Below are 18,725 nucleotides of genomic sequence, written 5' to 3'. Positions count from 1 at the left end.
GATTCTGCATCTCTACTCCTTGGTTGTGAGATCCCAGCTGGAGTACTACATTCAGCTCTGGAGCCCCCAACATAAGAATGATGTGGACCTCCTGCAGCAAGTTCAGAGGAGGGCCACCAAGATGATGCGAGGGCTGGAGCACCTCTGCTCTGAAACAGGCTGAGAGAGTTGGGGTTGTTCAGTCTGGAGAAGAAAAGGTTCTGGGAAGACCTTCTTGCAGCCTCCCAGCACCTGAAGGGGACCTACAGGAGAGATGGGGAGGGACTCTTTGTCAGGGAGTGCAGTGATTGGATGAGGGGTAATGGTTTTAATTGAAAGAGGGGAGACTCAGATTAGATATTAGAAAGAAATTCTTTGCTGTGAGGGTGGTGAGACGCTGGAACAGGTTGCCCAGAGAAGCTGTGGCTGCCCCATCTCTGGAGGGGTTCAAGGCCAGGCTGGATGGGGCTTGGAGCAACCTGGTGTGGTGGGAGGTGTCCCTGCCCATGGCAGGGGGGTTGGAACCAGATGATCTTTAAGGCCCCTTCCAACTCTAACCATTCTATGATGAAGGATGATATACTTGCTTTCCCAACTGTGAAAAAAACAATTGTCTGATGTAAGTTGTTGTTTTGCTTTGCAGGTACATGTAAAGTGAATTTTCCTGACCCAAACAAGCTTCATTACTTTCAGCTAACTGTAATCCCAGGTAATTTTTTTAAACATGTTTTATTTCTGTGTGCGTTGATGGTTAGGAGATGTAATTTCATGAGTTTTCTCCAGAATCCCATAAACCTTTTAGTTAAAGACAGACTGGCAGTAATAGTGATTATTTTATCGAGGCAATTGCGAAAGAGTGCTGGATTTTGAGAATTTGATGCCATCAAAATTGAGCAGGTTTAGGAAGTATTCAGGTCTTGCTTGCTCACTTTGATTGAAAGCTTTTTTTTCCTCTCAGCCAATTTTAAACAGCCTTGTTTTATTTGCGGAGAGAAATCTTGGCCTATGTCTAGAGAAATTACTCTGTTACAGCCCTGTTGCATATTTATTCTTTTCTGCTGTTTGCTTGAGGCTGCAGAGTTGAAAAGGCAGATGACAGATGTAACACTATGGAAAACTTCAAATCTATGTGTGGCTGAAGATGCTTAACAAGTCGGTGTCTCTTAGTCTTTGAATAATCAAGTATGTGGAAATCAGAGCATTAATTATTAATTAAATATACTGTGAAGCATCTGCTGGCATACTGTTCAATAAAACCAAAACCTCAGGACTGCACTTCCAGAATTTGTCTTTTCTGTGTAAGTTTCTTAATAGCCATCTGAAATTACAGAGTTGGCTTGCATGGCTGTCCATTTTAGAATAGAAAGTTGTGTTTGTCTTTGATGGGTGAATTTGCATACACGAGTACTTAAATTTCACATGCATCCCTTATTTTTGGTTTGTGTTACCTTTGAGACTGTACAACTGTTTAAGTGACAATGTTGATGTGTTTGTTGATGTGCTGAGATCAGGCTCTCCCTGCCAACTGAATCTTGTAGATATAAATTTTCTTTAGATGCTTATTGACAACAGAACTTAGATGCAGTGTGGCAGTTATCCTGATGTCTTACCTATACAAGTAAAGATTTACACATAACAAGATGATAGAATTCTTCTGATAATTCAGTATATTGAAGTCAAATGGGCACTAGATGTCACTGTTGCTGCTTATTACCCAAAACCAACTAGTGCTTCCTGAGCAGTAGAAATCTTGGGTGGTCTTTGTTAATATGTCTATTCATGTGACTCCTTTTTGTGATGGAAAGATTAGCAAGGTTTGCCCTGGTCAGTGTAATCAAAAAATAAATGCAAGTGTTATTATAGAACTCTAGACCTCTCATTCTGTGTAGAAGATGTAGTCGTGTGTACTTGGTGTTAGTCTGCTTGCACCAAATGTCCTTCAGCTTATATGATGCTGCTATATTATATTTTGGAAATGAGTTGGCTTTACAAGATCATCACCCTGTGAGTTAGGGATGTCTTGGACGTGCAGCAATGATAGCTTCTTCATACTAGTTTGAAGGTATCTAAAAACATAATCAATTTTTGTCCGTTAATTGCTGTGCAGAGAGATGTTGCAGTCAGAAGACAGTTGTTGGGTACAGAGCATGGTTTTTGTGCTAGCTTCATTGCTGAAATGATCTTGGGAATGAGAGGATCTTAATTAACATTTTGTTACTCTAAATATAGCTGCACAGCTGAAGTCTCTGCAGTTGCAGTCTGACCGGAGTAAACATCTATTTTCAGCTGTGCATAATTCAGGTACAGAATCTTGTGATCAGCTACAGCTTAGCACAGCTCTCTAAAGGCAGAACATAGCACATAACAAGAAAAATCTTTGTAGCTTTCTGATTTTCTTTTATTATTGAGGTTTTTCTTTAGAGTATGCTAAATCTTAGTTTTCTCTGGGGTGGCAGAGAAGCAGCTAAGTGACTGTCACAGAGTTTTTCTGGCTCAGATGGGCCAAAATCTACTTGAGGCGGCTATTTTTGCAGTGCCTAAACAATGTTTTATGAATCTTGACAGTCAGGAGGAAGAGCCAGTTTCTTTTTTTCCTGCCTGGAATTGTCTCTTGCATTGAGGAGCTTGGTTACTTCGAGAAATTCTGCTTGTACGTTTGGCTCTAGCTTTATGTTGAAGACAAAGCCTGTTCTTGGGTGCTTTGTTTTATGCAATCCTTTCAAATGTGGATGGTCTCCAGAGGGCAGTGAAAGAAGCTTCTTTAGGTTCTCACAAAAAGGCTAATTTGAATAAGAAAATAAACTTTACTACCAAATAGAAATACTTTCAGCTCCCTTTCTCCATGCTTCTCAAATAACCTTTTGTAGTAAGTGTATAATGTCACAAAACTATTCTGGTGACAGTGAGTTTTAAATGAAAGTGAATTTGTAGAAGATTCTTGAGGGTGACCACTTATTTCAGGCAAAAAAAATTACTTGTGCTCAAGGAATTCCTAGGTTTTAAATGAAAGTGAATTTGTAGAAGATTTTTGAGGTTGACCACTTATTTCAGACAAAAAAATTACTTGTGCTCAAGGATTTCCTATTCCTTTATGCCATAGCTTTCTGCAGTGCACGTAAGTGGATATATAGTAGCACACACTAGAAAATTGTTAAGAGTTAGGTTTTAGTGCCACAATGGACAAACAGTGTGTTCCCAAGACACATACTGCTGGCTTTCTTTGCTGTCTGAAGCTCCTTTTTTGTTTTGTCATCTGAAACAATTGTTCTGTTGTTAAAAAATGTGCCACCACTTGCCTTTTTTCTTATTTTTGTACCAGTACCATATTGGATCAAAAGCTAGGAAAAATAAGGAGGTAGATGCTTATAACACGGGCAAGGTCCTGCCTGCTGCACTGATATTTGGAGCACAAAATTGGAAGCTGAAACTAAAACATGGTAATGACCTGGAAAAAAAAATAAAGATTAATTTAGGTAGCTTGCACGTGAAGAAAAGTGGAGGAATATGTAGGGTTAATGCAATTTTCCTGCAGTTCCCAGGCCGTTGGGGTAGTTTGGGGTTAGTGTGGTTATTTTAGAGTCCAACTTTTCAGGGAATTAATAGAGCCTGTTTTGTGTTTTTCGTGCCATTAAATGACAAATGTTGGTGAGCGTGGCTGAGCATTTCAACGCTGCTGATTCAGGAAGCTACTATCACAGGCACATCCTTTGTGGCCTGTCCTAATTATCTTGGATTTTCTTTCAAAGCATTAAAATAATTTAGTTTAGTATTTTCATAGCACTTCTAGTCATCAAAATGCCTTACGAATATGAACTAAGATTAGAGTCAGGTTGTTGATAATGAAAGTTGAGACTGAAGTGGGAGGCATGCTTGTTAATATAGCTTGAAGACATAAATTTAAGCAGTAGGAGGAAAACTGGAGCTTAGACACATTCCACTTTTGCAAAAGTCTTGTCAGTGGAGAAATCCCTAGGTTACGTGCTAAAGCTATTTTATTTGACTGCTTTATTTATAGCACTTTCCTCATGATTGACTTTGCCAGAACTTGAGTTTTTTCCACCACTGGTCCATGCCTAAAAAAAATTGAGGGCCTTTGTCCCAGTCTGTATGGGTGGTGTTGGACACAGGGAAGGAAACAACCATGTGGGGGAACCTATTTACTTGCTTGAGATGCCCTAAGGTGACTTCATTGTGAAGGTTTATCTTGTTAAACTGTGGTTTATCTTGTTTATCTGTGGCTGAGTACTGAGGCCCTCCAGAGATACAAATTTTGATGGGTGATTGGTAATGAGTACTGTGCTTTACTGTTGCTTTAGTGAAAAGATTTACAAACATCCAGGGAGAATGGTAAAAAAACAGGGGAGGAGAGCTGCTTTACTCTTCTACTTTGGTAAATATGTCCTTGGTTATTTTCCAGCAGAACCAGTAGTGTACCTGGTGACAAGGTAAACCTGGAACATTATAAAATGAGTTGTAATGCAAGGCAGTGATGAGTATTGAGTTGTCTTTGAGGGAGACCTGTTTGTGTATTTGGAAATGACCTGTGTAAAGTGCTCTAAGTCTTCCACAGATTTATCAGCCTTACATAGAACACAGAAAAAACAAATAAGAGAAAACTGAATTAATGCATGAGGAATCTCTTACAGCATTTGGAGGTGTTAATAGGTGGTAAGAAAGTGCTTGAGCTAATGTAAAACGTGTTTCTGCTATGGAAAAGGGGTGCTTTTTCACCATCTGGTCCTGCCCCTTTTCTTCTTCTGACACTGGTGATAATTTAACCCCTCTGCACGCCAGTTTTCATCTCAGTCATCCTGCAGGACACTGCACTCTTCTTGTAGTGATGGTTTTATACAGTGAGAGAGGCTCAACTGGGCTTGTCCCCTCCTGCTGAACTCACCTTGTCTGATTTTGTCCTGCACATGGGACACTGGGAGTTTCTTCCATGGCTGGGTGGAAGTTCTCCTGACCTAGGGCTGTGTGGTGGGGAAGAGCAGGGAAAATGAAGAACAGCTGGTCAGCTTTTCTCCCCACCCTCTTGAGCAATGTCAGGGTGATCTTGGTGTCTGTGCCTGGAAGTCAAAGTTCCTGCACTGCTGCAGAGGCTGTGGGGCTGGAGTTTTCAGTGTGCAGAGAGTCTTGCTGCTTGGCTGGCAGGAATCTGACAGTCTTGGCAAGCTCTCCTTCCTTGGAACCATTCTTGAATGTGTAGGACAATTGTATTACAGTGAGGATTCATTAAATCTCAGGATTTTCTTTGACATAAGGCACATGGTACATGCATCCATCAACAGGCATCTATTTCAGGGTAACAGGGATGGAATATGAAGAGCTGCCGTGCGCTTCGTTCCAAGTCCACAAAACCAAGGAGCTACTGAAATTAAGCCAAGGAAAATAACTTTCTGCTGCTGGACTTCCTGAACAGCCTTAACAGCGATGGTATTTCTCCTTACCTTGCTGTGCTGGCAGCAGGCTTTTCCTTACACAATCACATGTGAGTGTTTCATGTGATTGCATATATTGGGAAGTGATAGCTTGATAAGTGGGTGTGAGCCAAAGGGCAGTGGGGAGGCCTGTGCAAGGCTTTCGAGGTACATGACTTCCACTATAACAAACCCTGAATTCCTGTGTGGTGTTGCTTATTCATTTTAGTATGATCACTAAAAGACCTGAGACTTTTGACTGTGGTTTTTATAAGAATGGCATTGTTTGGAAATAGTGAGGATTCCTGACACCTGGTTAAAAAGCTACTATAATGTGGTAGATGGTGTCTAAAAGTGGAATTAGCTGTGTCCTGTAGGGTAACTCAGTGGTACTTGAGCTGTTTGAACTCCCAGGGAGATATGGGACCATTTCCCTAATCATTCCATCCTGAAACAGTCAGTATCTTGCTTTGAGTGTTTTAAACATTTGACGGGGAGCAGTTTCATCAGGAGGCTATTGGTATAACTTACCTTTTACATCTCATTTTTTAGAAATTGATTGCTTTGCTGATTTTTATCTGAGTATATTTGAAAACAAAAGATAAATGCTTTTATCTTGCCTCCCCCCCTCAAAAAAAAATCAATGCATTTGCATTTACTTTCTGGTAAAGCATAACATGCCTGAGAAGACTACTTAATAAATCAAACACACTTCAAAATTGAATTGGAGTGGAAATAGAGAATGTATTTGAAAAGCATGTGTTCTGGACAGGTTATTAAAGTGAGATTTGCAGCTTTATGGGGGGCACTTCAGTGTGGAAGCAGCTGTAGACGTCGCTGTGTGGGGTGGGGAAGACCCACCATGTTCTGTTTTCACACCCCATGCCTATGTTGTTGTTGCAATCCAAAATTCCTGATGCTGTTCACATCCTGAACCTGTTGATTGTCTACACAGGCTCCTGGGAGAAGCTGGTCTGTGATGTACTTCCCAGCAACAATTTTGCTGTTCTGCAGGCACAGTGTGCAGTTGAGCCTCATCTTTGGCAGCATCAGGATTTCTTGGCTCGTTGCCCCCTCCAACTGGGGGTTTGTGCTGTTTAACAGAGTGATGCCCTCTCCTTTTCAACAAGTCAGCTGATAAGAGATTGCGAAGAGGAAGGAGCTGCTGTCTTGTGATTGTAGCAATTACAGTGTGGAAACTGCAGGCTTTTGCTGACCGTGGTGAGGTTGTAGGGTGGAGTAAAGCCTGGGCACGTGGATGTGGTGCATTGGTTGGTATGAGAAAATAAAAGGTCGTGCTGGGTCTGTGTAGGGACTGGGAAGGCAGCAGGTCCAGAAGACACCATCTTGAAAGAGAATTTTGATGACATATAGTAGAGAAGCTAGAACTTTTTGTGGTTTGGAAAAAGCTAGATAAAAAAAAAAGTTTTAAAACTTTCTGTGAACTGTAGATTGCTTCCTGGGACTTCCCTTTGCAATGTTGGTTTCAAAAATAGAATTAAAAAATACTGTCATACAATGGTAGCCAGCCTTCCTGACCCTCAAGCCATTACCATGGCTGTGCCAAGTGATAGAGAGATCTGAAGTACTCAAGCTGGTTTGAGCCTGAGCATTCTTCAGGAGGGCCAGACCCCCAGTGTGGGCTGGGTACCTGTCTGTTTCCCTCTCTTAATGACAAAACTCAATAATGACAATGCCAGGCACTCACATTTCGGGTCGCTTGCAAGCATTTCAGCTGCCAAGCACAGCCACCTCAAGATTTGCAGGCTGATTATTGTCCTATTATATTATGCCTGGTTAAATGCAAGTAGATATTTTTGGATTTCATATTTTAAGATTGCGACATTTTAATAATTCGGTACTGAATCTGAGGGTGACAGAGGCAGGCAGATTTTCCTAACCCATATATCATCCTAAGATAATTACAATAAAAGAGCTAGCTTGCTCTTTTATTGTAGTACACTCTGAAGCATGCTCTTGCACACCATTATTCATATTACTCATGATACGTGATTGCTAGCACAAATCTAGGAAGATGTGCTAAATCCTGGAGCAGGAATTAGCAAGTGAAGTATGTGTCCAGCTCATTTCAAGGGTCGGAGTTGTGATACCATGTGCCATATAGCTGCTGTGTGGCAGAATTGTGTTTATAGAGACATGAGAAGTTCAATCAAAGGTTCTTCTAGCTTGGTATTGACTGATACTGTCATCAGGAAGGTGGTTTTTCCATGGTTGCTCTGGGGCTGTTAACTCTTCTGACTTAAATTGATTCCTCCTGTAAAGATTTTGGGAGTAAGTGAAGACACTATGTTCACACTCTCATTGGATCAGAGCTCAGCTAGTGTTACAGGTTAAGTATTTGATGATAACCCCTTTTTTTTAACCTTGAGAATGACAGATATTCTGTATTATATGGGTTCTGTTATTTTATCTTATTTAAGTATTTTTGTTGTTTGTTTGTTTGTTTGTTTTTCTAGATGAGGGCTATTACCAAGGTGGAAAGTTTCAGTTTGAAATTGAAGTTCCTGATGCCTACAATATGGTGGTGAGTATTTGTCATTCATCTACTAGTTCTAATTTCAGATTTCCTTTCCAGGTAATAGGACTTCAGAGGGAATTTGGGATTGAAACTAAGAAAGGAACTTCTGTCTATTACTAAAATATCATGGGTTTCTAGAAAAATCTTGGTTTCTTGGAATTTTTGGAGGTAATCTGAACTCCTGCTCAAAGTTGGGGTAGCATTAAAAGTTGGATTTGGGTGTGCAAGGCTTGGTACAGTTGGTGTTTCAAAATCTCTTAGAATGGAATTTTTGGAGGTAATCTGAACTCCTGCTCAAAGTTGGGGTAGTATTAAAAGTTGGATTTGGGTGTGCAAGGCTTGGTACAGTTGGTCCTTCAAAATCTCTTAGAATGAAGATTCCACTACCCCTCTGGGCCTCTGTTCCGATGTTTAACCACCTTTGTTGTGAATTTTTTTCCTGTATCAGGTCAGAACCTACAAGTGATTGCAGTATCTTATTGTAGGGAAATAGAAAGCTCCATATGAGTTGTCCTTTTCAAGCATGAGAAATGTTGGTATTTCATACTGTACTTTACTAAAATTGTAGAACCTTGCAAGGGAGGGGAGATGCAATTACAATAAAAATAACTTCAGACATTGTTTTCAGAGTTTAGCTGTCAAAAGAACATGATTGACTCCAAAAATGGAAAACATATCTGGTTCTCAGGAATTACACCTGCCATTCTGTGTTCCAATAGTTCCATACTTAAGGAAGCTAGACTAATTTGAGCAATTGAGTTATAATATTTGCATTTAGGTATATGAATTTCAGGAAGAAGGAAGCCTCATTTTCTTTTAGATTGAATGGTTTCGACAATTTTGCTTGCTTTTCTAACTTTTTCCCCACCTTCTGCTGTCTGTTTTCTTACTTTGGGTATTGATAGTTCAGAACGCTTCTTTCAGAGAGGCTGAAGAACGTATGGGGAAGGATACTGAATAAATGTTTCCAAGAAGACTTTTGGCTCATGTTCAGATACACCAAGCCTAAATTCAGCATTATCTATATGTAGTAGTTGCAGTCACAGCATTGTTTATATACAAATATGAAGGAAGCACCGTGGTCTGGAATGTAGTAGCTTGAATTTCTGGACTGAGCTTGGAGAACAGTGCATGGACACTGCTAGTAGAAGAGAAAGGTTATGCTTCTGAGATTGGAGGAGTTGGGTCTGTGTTTCAGAAGATGCCTTCACAAATTTCCTAGTACTCCTTTATTTATAGTCTAGTGAGACACACACACTGTATCTTATAAAAAGTTTATGCTTGTGGAGGACTATATAATTTCTGAAGCAGCTTTGAATTTTCCCCCTCCTTTTTTTGATAATCACACTCTCCTTTCTTAATGATATTGGTAAAGCATTATCTGCTCAATATGTTGGGTTTTTTTTAAGTGTTTGGGATCCTTTCTATCAATAGATGTCTTTATTGATATACTTCTCTTAATACATGTAAGCATTTTAAATAGTGCTTGGAGTTGTATGGTTTGGATGTGTTTTTTTATGAAGTTCCCCTTAACTTCACCAAAAAAAATTGATGCTGTAATACAGGCCACCCTTACTAGCTTGTGTGTGGTTACGTTCACCCTACAAAAACAAAGGTGGTCATTTAAGGTTGGCTGCATCCTTGTTCTAACTTGAATAAATCGTGCCGTTGCATACCTGAGAAACATGGCCTTCAGTATAAAGGGGGGAAAACTCTGTTGTGTTCTATAGTGTCTAATTTTTTTAGTCATCTTCACTAACAGCAGCTTAACCCCTGGGCACAGGGGAACATACACAATATATACTCATTTAAATTTCTTAAATTTTTGTGTCTAAGGTGTTCAGTTAAACAACACTGCTGCAGGAAAGTACTTGCTGTGTGTTAACAGGAGAGCTGAATGTTAATTTTGATCTGTGTTTTTTTGATTCCCAATTGCTATAATTAAAAAATCTTCTGATTTGTTATGGTTCCCTGCTCAGCACTGGCAGAAAATCTACAGCAAATGTTAATTAGAGATTTTTAAATTCTGAGCACCTCTCATTCAATACGGAAGTAAAAAGTTTGCCTTTGTGCAATTTAGAAAAAAATGCAGCAGGTGAAATGTTGGATGATGGTCAGGTTGTGAATGAAAATGTGTATGTTCACAAATAATGAGATAATCATGCTGAGTCCATGGTTTGTTTTCTGGGGGGCAGAGTAAGACTGAAACAAGTGATGGTGATATTTTTAATAGAGCTCTTCAGACCTGCTGCTGCTCTGTCAGGTGCACATCTGCATCAAGCTCCTTGCAGTAGTGCTGAACATAGTTGTGTTGGAAGCAAAAATACCAAACAAGACTGGCAAGTCATTATAGCCCTGCTTCAGAGCACACATCCATTTTCTACCTAATCTTTTTAGCTTGCAGAAAGGCTAAATCCAGATGTTTTTTAAAGCTACAGAACACATAATTTGTAGTATAGTTTCTGTAATGGCATCCTTGAATTTCTGTAGCATGCTGTTCCCAAAATTTTCCATGTTTGCTGCTCCTCTGGGGAATTCTTCTTTTTTTTTGCCCTTCATTCCTCATAAGCAGGCATTCAGCTTCTAGTCTGGGAAAAGGAGCGTTGCGTAGCCTGGTGGTGTAGTGGAAGAGTGTAAGGATATATGAAAAAACCAGCACACAGCTGCTTAGAGTTTAATACAGCTGATGTGTTGAGTATTGGAAGTGTTTATTGTGATTATCTGCGAGGCAATAAAATACTGTAAGGGTTCTTCCACTCTATCCATAATTAGCTAGAACCTATTTAAGCGGTTGGAGATGTGGATAATTTTAGAAGCATCTGAGCTTGAGAACTGAGAGGTTTCCTATTTTTAATCAGTTAGTGGAGGCATGAGGATGGTTCAGATCGATCTGTGCTGCAGTGCTAGTAGTAATATGCATCACCCCATTCCTGTGGGCTGTGTTTCACTCTGTGCTTTACAGAAAAGTTGAGGAGAGGCAAGAGAGCTCACCGTGGGCTTTCCCTGAAGCAGCGTGTTTCCCAAATGGGAACTCTTCCAAGTCCTACGGTTGTGCTTTGACACGTTGGCTAGTCTCAGTGATTACATTTTCATTGTTGCTCATTCAATACTGTAATTGAGTTGGTTGGTGCTGAACCAAGCAATAATCATAGGAAACGGACCTGATGGTACCTGTGGTATGTAAGTGATATTTCTCCTACACTGCTGCTCTGTGAAGGCAACACCCAAGAGGCCACATGGCTCAGTAGTCCTTTTGAGTTGGTTCAGTTAGTACACTAATGAGGACTTGACTGCTGTCATCTTTGTTTTAATATTTACTCTCTAGTGTTCTCAGTTAAATTTCTTTCTACCTGATTAAAGCAGACCTGGGATCTTTATCTTTAAATAGAAAAATATTTTTCACTGTTAGTGTTAAACTACTACAAAGAACTCTTAAAGTTAACAGTTACTGCCCACTCGTTAAACTCCCATGTTGGAAATGGGGCCAGAAGGGTGAATTCTGTTTTCCTTTTTCTGTGGCCTCTAAGCAGTCAGTTGATGCTTCCTGCAGCTCTAGTGAAGAGAGAAGCTCATGCTCCCAAGGACACAAGTGTATAAACATGGTCTTGAATAGAAAGACCTCTGCTTTCCGTGGATGGTCAGAGTACAAGGCATCATGAAAAGAGGACCTCATTTCATACATGTCCCAAAAATGTCTTTCAAGAGGAATTTGTGTACCTCGGCTCTTTTCCTTTTTGAAAGCATCTGATTCAAGCTTGATGCTTTTTGGAGTCTTGGGAAAATCTGGCATTGCATCTGCAGAATCCTCTGCTCAGATCCAAACTCTTTCATGGCGAAGATATTCTTGATGACTTTTTTTTTATAGCACTATTTTAGGGGCACAACATAGATGGAACCAGTAGGTGCCTTTGGTGTTTTCTGGACTGAATGTAGTTCTTCCCACAAGGTACTGTCCATGTCCTCAGCACAAAAAGAAAAAAAATAATAATCCTGAGTCCTCTTACCCTCTACAGTTGGAGGTGATGGTGAGAAAAGTAAAGGTAGTGATATTTAATTTTTTAAAATTTGTTTTAGGACATTAAAAAACCAGCACTTAATGTTGTTTGTTCTGAATTGCTTTTAAAAATTTCAAATATTTTTTTTCTCAATTTTTCTGTAAAGATAATTGTTCGAGTACTAAAAGACATGTCAGTTTCTACTAGTATTTGAGGGGTCCTTCTTGTTCCAGGCAGGGAGCGTGGGTTGTACCTGCTCCACAGTTCAAAACACTTCATATTTTGTGATATTTCAGAAGAGGGATGGCTGGTCCCTCCTATACCCATATGTGCATGAAACTGTCTTTAATACACTGCATGCTTTCCAAATGTGCTGTTCTTTATATTAGCAAGTGTACAGAGTGAAGGAAAGACTTAGTTAAGTGTAATATATTACCTACCAGATAGCCTGTGGGCTGCTCTCTTTGATGCTGATAGGATACTGTGTCATAGCAGAAAGCAATTGGTACCCATACAGATGTTGCAGAGGGATCATAAGAGAAAAACTGGAGCAGGATTAGTTAATTTTGTAGCTTCTTCTCAAACCACCATATGTTAGAAATACTAAAATCTGTTGCTAAGCCTGTCACTTGGCTTTTTAAAATATTATTCTTGTTAGGAAACAGGCTGCACATTCATCAGCTTTTGTGTAAAGCAAAGGGAAGTTTGTTAGTGTTTGTGCTTACAAAACCTGCAGACGCCAGGAAACAGCAAGCAAAACCTTAAAAAGTGTACACAGCAAATCCCTTCTGTGCCAAGTGCTGCTGCCTGAACTCTGTCTCTGCATCATCTTTTCCCCAAGCACCGTTTCTTTGGTTGACCAGCTGCCCAGGAATAGAGGTCAGTGGGAGATGGGAATAAATATTATAAAAAAAAATATTATAATTATAATGATAAAAAAATAATCTAATGGTGGGGGGTTGATTTAAAAAACAAGCAAACAAATTCTCCTTCTGTCTTGAGGTGCAGCTGATGCAAGAATAGGTGCTACAAGACTAGGGATGTGGTGTGTTAGAGAATTGAGCCTAATTAATAGTACTGGTTAACTATCTGTAAATCTAAACTGACACCACAGGCTGGGCCTTGTCTGCAGCTCCTGTGGTTCTGAAGTATCATGTCAGAGTAGAGAGTCTTAGAGTCTTTCCAGAATAGCAAGGTTTTTCTGACATGAGTTGCCTTAGGCAGTGGTCAAAAGCTGGGAATTTACCAGCAGAGCTCCCAGTCTTAGTCCTTTTTCTGGCCAGTATGTTAGTTGTGGAAATAGCAAACAATTGAAAGAGGTTTGATTCTTGAAGGATCAGATGTCACAATTAAGGGGTTTCCGTCTACCTCTTTGATCCTGCTTTATACAGGCCTTGGATTGGAATTGGTGAAATGGGAATTGGGCTTATGCCTCCATATGGAAATTTTGAGGTGGTGCAAGGAAGCTCAGAGACCTGCAGTGCTCACCTTGGGCAGTTCTTGTGTCAAGGCTCATCTCAAGAAATTCTTCAGGGACTGGTAGGGGAGAATGGCAAGAAATACCTCAAGGCTAGCTTGTAGCTTGGCCTCTGGAATCTGTCTTCCTGTTAATGCCTGTTTTGGGGAAACTATAAAAAAAAACCAACCCACTGGAGTCATAGTTGTAGGGCACTTTATGAGAATGACTATAGGGTCTAGAGAAAGCATTGCAAAGAACATTGGTTCCAAATTTCTGCCAGGCACCCCTTCCCTTCTCTAGAGAAAAGGTTGTAAAGCAAAGAAACTACAGTTACAGGACAGATAAAACATCTGTATTAGTACACATATCATGTTAGAATGCCAAATTGATCAAGATCTGAATTTAAGTTCATTTATTGATTAGCACTTTATATTCAGTCTGTCATTGGATGAGGATAATGGAGGGGAGAGATTTCTTTAAAAATGCAGCTAATAATGAGACAAATTTTATCTGAGGCTTGTTCTGCAAAAGTTCTGCCAAAACTGAAGCTGGTATATGTGTAGTTCTCAAATGCTTGCAACACTTTCTTGTACCATCTATATGTGTTCACTGATCTGGTGAAGTGGACTGAGAATGGACATGAAAGTCAGACAATTTCCATGATCAAAACTATTGAGAGATCCCAAAAGAGAAGTGGCTGCTTTCAAATGGAGAAGAAAATCAATTTGTTCACTGCCGTGGCCCCCAACTGGGACTGGATCTACCTCTGCAGGTTTTGGTATCTGAGGCAAAGGATGAGTTTGAGCAATGAAATAAATCAGATTTTGTAAGCTTGGTTGGGCAAAGTGTCACATGTACCACCTGGAGATGGTTGGAGGTATTCAAGTGAAACATCATCTTGAAGAAATCTCGTGTGGATTTACTGGTTAAAGGAAGACTCAAAGCTTGAAGGAGAAATTTTGTCTGAAGATGAATTTTATGATAGTGCTGCAGTTGTCATGTCTATCTAACAAAGAAAGAGGAAAAGAGAGAAAACTTGTCAGGAAAGGGTTTTTCTAATTTTTAGCAATGGAAAATACTTTGATGGAAGGTGAAAGGAGTTCTTTTGTTTCTGAAGTACAAAAAATGAGACACCATACTAAAATCTGTTGCTAAGCCTGTCACTTGGCTTTTTAAAATATTATTCTTGTTAGGAAACAGGCTGCACATTCATCAGCTTTTGTGTAAAGCAAAGGGAAGTTTGTTAGTGTTTGTGCTTACAAAACCTGCAGACGCCAGGAAACAGCAAGCAAAACCTTAAAAAGTGTACACAGCAAATCCCTTCTGTGCCAAGTGCTGCTGCCTGAACTCTGTCTCTGCATCATCTTTTCCCCAAGCACCGTTTCTTTGGTTGACCAGCTGCCCAGGAATAGAGGTCAGTGGGAGATGGGAATAAATATTATAAAAAAAAATATTATAATTATAATGATAAAAAAATAATCTAATGGTGGGGGGTTGATTTAAAAAACAAGCAAACAAATTCTCCTTCTGTCTTGAGGTGCAGCTGATGCAAGAATAGGTGCTACAAGACTAGGGATGTGGTGTGTTAGAGAATTGAGCCTAATTAATAGTACTGGTTAACTATCTGTAAATCTAAACTGACACCACAGGCTGGGCCTTGTCTGCAGCTCCTGTGGTTCTGAAGTATCATGTCAGAGTAGAGAGTCTTAGAGTCTTTCCAGAATAGCAAGGTTTTTCTGACATGAGTTGCCTTAGGCAGTGGTCAAAAGCTGGGAATTTACCAGCAGAGCTCCCAGTCTTAGTCCTTTTTCTGGCCAGTATGTTAGTTGTGGAAATAGCAAACAATTGAAAGAGGTTTGATTCTTGAAGGATCAGATGTCACAATTAAGGGGTTTCCGTCTACCTCTTTGATCCTGCTTTATACAGGCCTTGGATTGGAATTGGTGAAATGGGAATTGGGCTTATGCCTCCATATGGAAATTTTGAGGTGGTGCAAGGAAGCTCAGAGACCTGCAGTGCTCACCTTGGGCAGTTCTTGTGTCAAGGCTCATCTCAAGAAATTCTTCAGGGACTGGTAGGGGAGAATGGCAAGAAATACCTCAAGGCTAGCTTGTAGCTTGGCCTCTGGAATCTGTCTTCCTGTTAATGCCTGTTTTGGGGAAACTATAAAAAAAAACCAACCCACTGGAGTCATAGTTGTAGGGCACTTTATGAGAATGACTATAGGGTCTAGAGAAAGCATTGCAAAGAACATTGGTTCCAAATTTCTGCCAGGCACCCCTTCCCTTCTCTAGAGAAAAGGTTGTAAAGCAAAGAAACTACAGTTACAGGACAGATAAAACATCTGTATTAGTACACATATCATGTTAGAATGCCAAATTGATCAAGATCTGAATTCTAGAGAAAGCATTGCAAAGAACATTGGTTCCAAATTTCTGCCAGGCACCCCTTCCCTTCTCTAGAGAAAAGGTTGTAAAGCAAAAAAACTAGAGTTACAGGACAGATAAAATATCTGTATTAGTACACTTACCACGTTAGAATGCCAAACTGATCAAGATCTGAAATTTTTAGTAAGTTCATTTATTGATTAGCACTTTATATTCAGTCTGTCATTTGATAAGAATAATGGAGGGGAGAGATTTCTTTAAAAATGCAGCTAATAATGAGACAAATTTTATCTGAGGCTTGTTCTGCAAAAGTTCTGCCAAAACTGAAGCTGGTATATGTGTAGTTCTCAAATGCTTGCAACACTTTCTTGTACCATCTATATGTGTTCACTGATCTGGTGAAGTGGACTGAGAATGGACATGAAAGTCAGACAATTTCCATGATCAAAACTATTGAGAGATCCCAAAAGAGAAGTGGCTGCTTTCAAATGGAGAAGAAAATCAATTTGTTCACTGCCGTGGCCCCCAACTGGGACTGGATCTACCTCTGCAGGTTTTGGTATCTGAGGCAAAGGATGAGTTTGAGCAATGAAATAAATCCCCCAACTGGGACTGGATCTACCTCTGCAGCTTTTGGTATCTAAGGGAAAGGATGAGTTTGAGCAATGAAATAAACAGATTTTGTAAGCTTGGTTGGGCAAAGTGTCACATGTACCACCTGGAGATGGTTGGAGGTATTCAGGTGAAACATCATCTTGAAGAAATCTCGTGTGGATTTACTGGTTAAAGGAAGACTCAAAGCTTGAAGGAGAAATTTTGTCTGAAGATGAATTTTATGATAGTGCTGCAGTTGTCATGTCTATCTAACAAAGAAAGAGGAAAAGAGAGAAAACTTGTCAGGAAAGGGTTTTTCTAATTTTTAGCAATGGAAAATACTTTGATGGAAGGTGAAAGGAGTTCTTTTGTTTCTGAAGTACAAAAAATGAGACACCAGTTCATTCACTCTTACTGTGAGGATTTGGGGATATATTTCTTTTTAAAGATTTAGTTCGTATAAAGCTTACTTTTTTCCCCTCATCAACAAGGTTTGAAGGTGCATATAGTAGAAATTTACTCTTTTATCTTGATCTACTGGCATGGAATAAATGCTGCTGCTTTCCCTTTCTTAAGAGCTAGACGTAATCTTTCAAAACAATGTGAAGGTTTAGCTAATGAAAAACCCTGCTATTAGAAAACTTCTTAGAAGAACGTTTGTTTTGAAGGTAAAAAGTTTGAGACTGTTTTCTGCATGCCACTTCATTTTCAGTAATGCTGTTATCCAGCACTGGGACAGTCAGTGTCCCTTGAGTTATTGGACAAATATGAAATGAGTGGAGAAAAGCCAACAGCTACATTATAAATGGCAGATATGTTATGGTGATAGGTATGTCTTCTTTTAGTGCTGGAAAGGTATATTATTGGTAGTTCAGCACCATGTATATTTTCTTCTCTCTTCTGCAAGGAGTCTTAATTAAAAAATATTTTACTAAAAAGATAATTGAGAATAAAGCAATGAGACAAAACACATCGTGCCGCTACGCAAATACAGCTCTTTGAGCTATTTTGTCTCTTGACTGAAGACTTCATGGGGAGCAGTGGAGGAAAATAGCTTCACATCTATAGTATGTGATTTAATTGAAGATATGAAAGGTACCGGTCTGTGCTGATGTATTCCAGTACACTTGCTATAAGAAATCAACTGCTTGATTGAAAGCTGCAAATTGTAATTTGGAGAGCATGGATGGAAGGACGTGTTGTTGCTAAGCTACTGGAATTTTTATGACCTGCTCTTTATTTACTTCGCAAAACTAGAGAAAATGAGACTGTATTTTAAGAACCTGTATTTCAAAACCCGCTATGGAATTCAGAGATCTGGTGATCTTGCCTGAAAATAAGTTTAGTGGCTTTTTATGTTAGTGTCTTAAGTTCGAGTATGATGCGCCCTTTTGATGCTTCTTGTGATACTTCCTATTCAATTGTGAACAGGAAGGTCTGTGTTTAAAAGAAGCTGTTCTTTTGATGTAGTTGTTACCATTGCAGCCTCTGCTGGTTTTTAACAAACCACTGACTTGGATAAGCCTTGGGGGAAAACACTTAGTAGTTTTCCGGTTTAAATTGTGTTACTGGTTAAGTGTTAAGAAACTGAATGACATAAAATGTTTTATTTTCCCTGAAGTAAACAGGATAAAAGAATATATTTTTTTTTTGGCTTTCTTTAAAGTTACATTTTTCTAACCAGCTCAGCTTTTGTAAAGAGTTGAGAGATTCTAAAAGGGCAGAGAAAGCTGGTATAACTCCTGTAGGTTATATTATCAGTAACATACAAATGTAGGCTGTGAATACCAAATATATTTGCCTTTGCTGTGACTTGTAACAGTGATATGGTTTTATTTTAAAGGATAACGTTGTAATTTGTTTTCTTTCCTGGCAGCCTCCAAAGGTAAAATGCTTGACAAGAATCTGGCATCCGAACATTACAGAGACAGGAGAAATCTGCCTAAGGTAGCAACAGCATTCTGCTTTATTTTTTTTTAATCTTGGAGGTTTTTCTGTGTGAGTGAAAACATTGCATATAATTTTCAAGCCAATATCTTTTTCAGCACATTCTGCAAGTCAATGGGGCACATGATGCTTAGGAACTTGGAACTACAGAAAGTATTGTTCTTGCTGTGTGTTAGAGGCTGTGTAGAGCTTTTTGTAAGTCTTAACTCTTCAGGTTAAGACAACATTTTCTTCTACTCAGGGTAAAATGTAAACTTCAACCTGAACAAAACTTAGTTGTGTTTTTTTCCTCCCTCCATAGGTGAATAGTCCTCAGGCCCTGAGAGGGCTTAAGGGTTTACTTGTTTTAGTGCCTGAACATGTTAAGTGCTTGAAAACCATTTATATTTCAAAAAGGAAGGAAAA

The 18,725-nt window shown here is 39.4% G+C and overlaps 1 protein-coding gene across 4 annotated transcripts in view; it reads left to right on the top strand.

The window, feature by feature from the left end:
* UBE2F (ubiquitin conjugating enzyme E2F (putative)) overlaps window positions 1-18,725 on the top strand; it is a 97,620-nt gene that overhangs the window by 13,024 nt on the left and 65,871 nt on the right. For all 4 annotated transcript variants that reach the window (XM_014951973.1, XM_014951972.1, XM_014951971.1 and 1 more), the window contains exons 3-5: window positions 623-688; window positions 7,877-7,944; window positions 18,250-18,320. In XM_014951973.1, coding sequence (XP_014807459.1) covers window positions 623-688; window positions 7,877-7,944; window positions 18,250-18,320 — 205 coding nt within the window. The remainder of the gene's footprint in view (window positions 1-622; window positions 689-7,876; window positions 7,945-18,249; window positions 18,321-18,725) is intronic.

The sequence above is a fragment of the Calidris pugnax genome, unplaced genomic scaffold (genome assembly GCF_001431845.1).
Source record: "Calidris pugnax isolate Ruff unplaced genomic scaffold, ASM143184v1 scaffold179, whole genome shotgun sequence".
In the NCBI taxonomy this organism is placed as follows: Eukaryota; Metazoa; Chordata; class Aves; order Charadriiformes; family Scolopacidae; genus Calidris; species Calidris pugnax.
Note: the sequence above shows the minus strand (reverse complement) of the source record. Positions and strands in the feature narration are given on the sequence as shown.